At 38.5% G+C, this 7,625-nt stretch overlaps 1 protein-coding gene across 2 annotated transcripts in view; it reads left to right on the forward strand.

Annotated features, from left to right (window-relative positions):
* SLC1A7 (solute carrier family 1 member 7) overlaps positions 1-7,231 on the forward strand; it is a 57,817-nt gene extending 50,586 nt beyond the window's left edge. For both annotated transcript variants that reach the window (XM_075097596.1, XM_075097597.1), the window contains 2 exons: positions 3,707-3,806; positions 5,906-7,231. In XM_075097596.1, the coding sequence (XP_074953697.1) occupies positions 3,707-3,806; positions 5,906-6,142 (337 nt within the window). In that variant the 3' untranslated portion in view covers positions 6,143-7,231. The remainder of the gene's footprint in view (positions 1-3,706; positions 3,807-5,905) is intronic.
* Positions 7,232-7,625: the final 394 nt, after the last annotated feature.

Genomic DNA, 7,625 nt, shown 5'->3' on the forward strand with positions numbered 1-7,625 from the left:
GATTTTTATCTAGAAGGCAATGGAAGTAGCTGCACCTAGCCAGGTTGGAGGATGACCTTCATGAGAAGTTTTAAGGTCAGGCCAGACAAATGCCCATCAGATGCAACTCTGGTGTCTTGCCTTGGACACAAGGACAAGGGGCCAACATTCCTAGGAAACATGGTTTGCCTGCATTCTGCTCATCAGCCCACTGACACTTCAGGGACATTATCTCAATGTAGTGAAGCACTCTGTAAACAGGCATGAACCAGTGCTAAAGCAGACCAGTACTCCTGCACCACAGATACCACTCTGCCTGAAATAGCCATGACAGTACAGTAGCAGTTTGTGCTTTATGTAGCTACTACTACTGTAACTAGAACCATGATATAGTCAACTTGAATGCAATACTTGCAATGGACTGCATTAGGACTAATAACATCTTCCTTTTAACTGGGATCCTGATGCAATTCTGCTCTTTCTTATTTCAGTTCTGAATAGGCAGCAGCAATTTGTAGCCCCCTACATGGAGACATGTTTTGCAAGTGCAGCCATTCTGTAGAGAGGTTACTTTGCTGCACCCCTAATCACTGAGGATTTAACAGAAGAGGCACAGGCTAAAACTTCACACACTCAGAATAAGAGATTTGTGTCCCCCATGAGAAAAGTCACTTTAAAAGCTGATAAGGAGTGGTTTATTTGAACTCTTAACTTTTTTGTAAATGTCCATAAATCAATCAAACAATTTTGAATACTCTAGGAAGATGAACTCTAAAATACTGGTCCTTAGCTCATTAGCATTTCAATTAACTACATAACTAGCATATGCATCCACAAGGAAACAGTCCAGATTATTTTTTATTTAATCTATATAAAATATATCTCCATTAATACAGTGGAGTTTCATTACATCAAGGTTCTGGGTGAAAATGTGTTACAAGTCCATTCAGTTGTATAACCTATTTTATTCAGCTTTAAGCCACTGATTTTTTTGTACAAAGTATTGTGAGGCAAAATTATTTACTTTCCTGTTCAGTGTAATAGAACATAATTACTATTAATAGAAGTCATGATTGTTGTCTTGTGTGCATATTTTAAGACATGTTTTATTTTAGGAATATCAGGAATATTGTGTGCAGGATAAATAATATCTGCTGTGGGCACTTAAACTTAGGAATGGCAATTCAGATTTTAATAAAGCAACCCTTCTAATGCTAGTTACTGAAGCTCAATAGTTACTGAAGCACAATAAAGTCAAAGTATTTTAAGCTGTATTACAAAAGCCTTTCCCTCTATATTGCTCACTTTTCACCCAGCTCTTGCAACATCAACATTTCATTGTTTTTCCAGTAAGTCTTCCAGTGTATATGGAAATTATGTTTCTTTTTGTCTTACACAACTTTTCAAAACAAATGACAAAAAACTTTTTCAGGCTATAGTTCCAGATGGTATTAAAAAGTGAGCAAGGAACAGACCCAATTTTCAGTCCGTTGCAGATGATCTTTCACACAAAAGGTGTATTTCTATGCTTCGGCACTTGATGGTTTCAAGAACCTGCAGATGCAAAGTGTCAACATGGTTGACATGATGAATATTTTCAATATTAGTTTTGGAAGTACTGGAGTATGAAGAATGCTTAAAGAAGGCTGATCAGATGATCTCACAAGACTGAAATACCCATTAAAATGCACTGCAGGTATTACAGCTCATTTAGGTAGCCGTAACATGTATGTGACTTCATTCCTTTAGCCAATGCCTAGAGACATAAAGAAGAAAATAAAAATGTTTCTCAGCTAATTTTTTAAACACAAGGTAAAAAGTTTGCACCTTTAATTTTGCATCTTTCATAATGTCATCTAAAGCTAAAATACCACTGCAACACCTGACTTGTGTTTGCACTGAAAGAAACACCACTAGCAGCAGATTGGCCTCTTAGTGGAGAAATGTCAGTGACATGCAGCGTGGTTCTACTTGTGTAGTGCAGACCACTCCATACACACAGAAACATGGAATAAAACTGGTGAAACAACATGCCAGGCAATCCATTTTCTTAAGAGTTTCAGTATGGTGCACTGTTTCCTCAGAAAGATTCTGTCTTCAGAAGAGATGTTAATCAGAGCCCAAAAGGGAGCGCACACTCTTCAGCTCTGCTCATACAGCTTCTTCTCTACCACAGCTGACTCTTTGCACAATCAAAAATTAACTCAGAATATCTTTCCAAGAATAAAAATTTTATGATCAACCAAGGAAAAAAAAGGGTCTATGTGTAACAGGAACTCTATCAACATGTGCTGTAACAGTATTTTTCCCTGCCTAACATATTCTTATGGGAATTTTTCTCAAAGCAAAACACAAAATCAGAACAGCAGGAATTAGAAAAATGGATTGGGCAAACGAGTGTAGGACTGGGTCCTGGACTCAACAACCACATCTAGGTGTAAGCTCTGAAATGTTATTGCTGAAGCTACTTGCAATTCCACGTACAATTTGGTAACTGCACACACAAATAACATTTCATGCAGGAACTTTCATGCTAATTAGGCAAGGAACTGCATAAACATTCACATGCACAGAGTACATGCCTAAAATATCTGACAAAAAAATTAGCACACAGTTTCAATTCTTTTCTATATTAAGATACAGGATCAGAAATCTGGGCAGTGTTGATATTGGACCGTCACTGAATTTAATAAGCCAAACATCTGGAGATTTCTGAACCTCCATTTTATAACCCACATTTATAAAGTAAGTTACCCATATGACACAGTTTTCAGATGTGTATGTCTTTCTTGGAAAAGACATTATATATTTCAGATTTAAAAGCTATATTGTCTATTTGAAATCTTGTCAATTTTAACTAATAGATTCCAAGCTGTTTAAAGAGTAATGCCTGTCTATGACAACCACTTATTTTTGTGTATTTACAGTCTGTATCTTAATAGATTTATTTTTTAGGCAGTGGGTAGAAAGTGTAAACAGGGAAGAAATGATCCCATAAGTGAAAAAATGAAAACTAGTGAAACCACATATGTACAAAGCCCTGTCAAGCATACAAATTTAAATTGGAAAAGATGATAACTGAAAATGAAGAATCTCTAAGGGCCACTGGTAGCCATAGCAACTGTAGCATTTTCAGAAATTAACACTTTAAATACAGTCATTGCCTGCTTAGTTTGTGGGTGTAGTTATTTAGCAATCTTCTGAGTAATTTTGATAGTATTCTGCACATTCTACCAATACAATAATGTTCCTAAGTAGCACTTTGTTTGCTGAGATTAGGACCTTGGTAACTAATACAAGGTACTGCTTGTACTGGCTGCCCTCTACTTTTATTGAGTTAAGACATCTGCAGCACCAGCCTCTAAATCAGGCCATAATACTGGATCTTAGCATAAAAACTCGGACATAAATGCAGTCTTGATCTGCTGTGTTAAACTTTTTTACTGCTGAATCAGCTTGCATGTATAGGGAAGCATAGCTGCTCTAGTTAGTTACAAATTAAAGTACATGGTGGCACAGGGCACTGAGCTCTGAAAAGACAGGAAGACCCAACTGAGCAGCTCAGTAACTAGTGGCTGCCCCATGCCAAACTCCTAACTACCATTTCTGAACTTGTTAGCTCATAAAAACAGACAAACTGGCCTTCAGCTGTAATTAACTGCAGTGATAAAGGCATAGGCACATACCCAAAGAGCCAACAATTTACCATTACTATTTCATTTTCCAGAGACAGGTTTAGAACAATGATCAACGTCCTGGGAGACGCGTTGGCTGCTGGGATCATGGCCCACATCTGCCGGAAGGAGTTCATCAAGGATGGTGATGAGGTAACAACGCCATGAGCCAGGGTGTGCCAGCGTGTGCCATATTATGGCAGAGAACCTGCGAGCTCTCAGCCTCCCACATTTGTTTCATCTCGTTTGTAAAAGGTTTTTCAGAGAGAGGACAGAATTGGGCAATGTGCTGCTTAGCCAGGTAAGGTGGAGGGGTCCTTTTCCATGAGGTCGTGCAAAAAGCCACTCAAGTTCAAAGCTTGCCAGCCAGCTGTGTCTGGCGCGCTGGGCCTGGGAGCAGGAGGAGCAGCTGCACTGTCCTGCAGATGCACGAGATACTGGAACTGTGAGCCTCACACTCAGTACCCAAGTTCTGACTGACCAGTAAGTTGTCCTTCTAAAAATGTGACCAGCAGCAGAGCAGGGTGACAAATGTCCTTGAGTATTTGTGTGTAGGGGAAGGTAAAGGTATCTATGAGTGTGTATATGCAAAATCAATAAGCTCACAAAAAAAAGCAACTATCCTGGGTGTTTCAAGCCTCTGTGTTAGTATAAGCTGAAGCCACCATTGCAATAATAACCTTTCTGGACTAGGACAAGCACATTGCTCCATTCTTGACTGCATTCTAAGGCGTCTTCATGCCTTATACATTTAATACAAGTCGCTCCTTACATCTTTGGTTTTCCTCCTCCATATCTTATTCCATCCACCACACATACCCCTCTATTCTGACCCTGCCTCCCTCTAATCCTATGCTTTTTTCTTTCCTCCTTGGCATGCATCATTCAGTCTTTCCTTATACCAGGAACTCCTTGTCATGGTCTTCCTTCAAATCCTTGACAAAGGAGATTCCTAATTCCACGAGCCCATCATGCCTGGAGGTGCTAATATCCAACCACTTCAGCTCATGGCATAGTCTCACTACCTTTTTTCCACAAAGACAAAATAGTTTATACAGAAAAGTTTCTTCATCTAGACTGATTTTCACAAGGCATGTTTTATTTCTGTGCATTATTTGTAGTATTCTACTAAGAACAACAGTATTAATAGCAAAGTTTTATTTCTATTATTATTTCTCCCATTTTACAGACAGTCTTTCTGGTAAATCCCATTCTCATGCCTTCCTGCAACATGCGTTTAAAATTCCAGCTCTTTCAGGTTTTATATTGAAAGGCAGGCCTTATCCTCTGAGGTATTTAGCACCTGCAGTAATTACTGATGACAGGATTAGGCCTGAATATATGGGTTACACATATAGCTAGCTACAAAAAAACTAAACATACAACCTAATGGTAAGGCATGTCATCCATTACAAAGCCAGAAGTGTAGTCTCTCTTCTTGCATAACACAGGCCTCCTGACATTTCATTGCTGTATTAAGAACTCAGTCAGAACTCAAGAATAGATGTTTCAAGAATATAAAATCCCTCCTAAAGGATTATTTAGTCATCCATGATGAGATGCTCCATAATTGTATTAAAATATACCATTAGTCTGCCATATGTTTTGGCTGCATAATTTGTGGAGTTAGTAATATATACCCAAAGGCCAAATTTTCTCAGCTGCAAGCCCACCTCTTTTCTCTGCCAGTATCTATGTCTTATTTTCCCCATCAGAACTTCTGGGTCGATTTAAAGGACACTTCAATATTTAACTTACAAATCAGTCAATAAAATCCTCTTATTTCTTCTGAAATAGTGCAAACTGAAAAGACAGGTGTTAGTTTATTGGGTTAGAAGAAAGGCAGAAGACAACAACAAATACTTACTGGTCTATGTAATTGCACTCAGTTGTCCAAAGCTCAGCATACTGGTCATTGAGAGTCAATATCTTTTGATCTTAGCCCTGAAATTCTAGTCTTTATTTACACTACTTATATTGCTTTATGATGCAGGCAGTTATTACTATGGGTGTAAAATAAATTAGAATTGTGACAGAATTTGCATTTTTACCTACTTAAAGACACCTTCGCTTTATCCAGATGGTGCAAAGATGCTTTAGATTATATGAGAAACAGGTCCTGGAAGTCTATCGAGGCCCTAGATAATCCTGGTGAATGTAAAGCAGGCCACAGGCTTTCAAAGTAAAAATTCCTTTCCTGTTGTATACAGCAAACAGTGGCAGTATTCCAAATCTTAATGCTTTTCACATAGGTGCCATTGATCTGTGAAACTAAGCCTATTAACATCCATCAGATTGTGGCTTACCAGAGAAATGGCTGTGTGAAGACCATGAATGAATCTCGTGGACCAGAAACAGTGAAAGGGTTTCAGCACCACATACCCGTACAAGTGGAGCAAGAAGAAAGTCCAGTGGAGAATCATACTAAGAAATCCAACAGTAAAGACCACTGCACTATTGAAATAAATGAACTAGAAACAAATGTGTAACTGCTACGCTCAGTGGTATCTCATACCCCAGTGACCTGACACCCAATCTCTACCTCACAGCTGGAAGGGGGACTCTGCCTTGAACAGAAAAATGTGGAATTATTGCCACCCTGCTTGTACTGGAGCTAGGAGACCAGCTGTGAACATCAGGAAAGGCACACAGCTTGCAAGAGACGTGGGCTTCTTTAGGTGGAAGATTTTAAAACTGAAAAATTAACTAATGGACGACTACTGTTTTATTCTGCACTCATTTGACTCCAATATAGTATCTGACACTCCTTTGGCTTCTTTTTTTTAAAGTTTTTTTTATTTGACCCTTTTTGATTTTCTAACCAAAGCCTTTTTTTTGTGAATCTCAGTAATTATGAACACTGTATTTATGTAGATTTTTTTGCTATGTGAAAATGTTTCACCAAAACTGCTAAAGATACTAATTTTGTCTAATATTTGCTAAATATAGAGTTTGTGCTTAGTTTTAGAACAGCACTAAGAAAATCACACTGATTTCTTGATCTCAAGGTGTTACATATATTACTAAATAACACTTCAAGCAGAGGTTAAGCAAAGCAAAGGTAAATCTAATGGGCAGCCTTCAGAGACAGGCATTCAAGTGTGATACGTAACACACAGAATTCCTAGGTCACTGCAGAGCACAGTTTGCCTTCCAAGTGCCAGATTTATTAACCTTTTTTTAACCTAACTCTTTGGTAGAGTCAATACCATGCACATGCAGTGACAGAGGCGATGTAAGCCCTAATCCATAAGCACTGGTGCTAATGTGTCCTCTCCTGTAATCTGTAGGTTCTTCTACTGTAAATATGTATAAACCCAAAGCTCAAGCTCATGAACCATTCATCCTAAGGGCACACTGAACACAAACTGGAAGCCAATGATGCTGAGTAATATTGGGGTTTCGTGAGGAGTTTGCTGTGGAAACTGGTTATTTCTCGTAAATCAGTGGTTGATCTACTTTGACAGTTACCCCCTTTCCACTATATACTGAATCTTTCAGTTACAATAAAATCTGCTGAGTATGTTTCCAATGTTTGTGATAGAGCACATTTTTAATAAACCTGCCATTTAAAAACAGGCTGTCTGTGCACTTCTACTCTTAGTGTCTTCTTATTTCTCTGCCAAAATAGAGAGTGGAAGTGGGGAGACCTTTTGAAAAGTTGGGATTCAATCCAGAGATTACATACTAGTTCATACCAATACACTTGACATATTATAGTTAGCTGCTTGTGGGATATCAGTTCCAGATAACATGTGCCTGGTATTATAATATGCTCCCCTCATCTGAGAGAAAAAATAACCCACTCAAAAAGGACATTTTCTGCACTCACCAGAAGCAGAAGTGCTTCATACACATGACTAATGGTTTTCCTGGGATGTGCATATTCATCCCTTCTTTGAGGGCTCCTGTTCAGGCTATTTCTTTTGTCATGCACTAATTAGTTGTCTCAGAGGGTTGTAGTATGGGTAG

This window comes from Phalacrocorax aristotelis, chromosome 6 (genome assembly GCF_949628215.1).
Source record: "Phalacrocorax aristotelis chromosome 6, bGulAri2.1, whole genome shotgun sequence".
Lineage (NCBI taxonomy): Eukaryota > Metazoa > Chordata > Aves > Suliformes > Phalacrocoracidae > Phalacrocorax > Phalacrocorax aristotelis.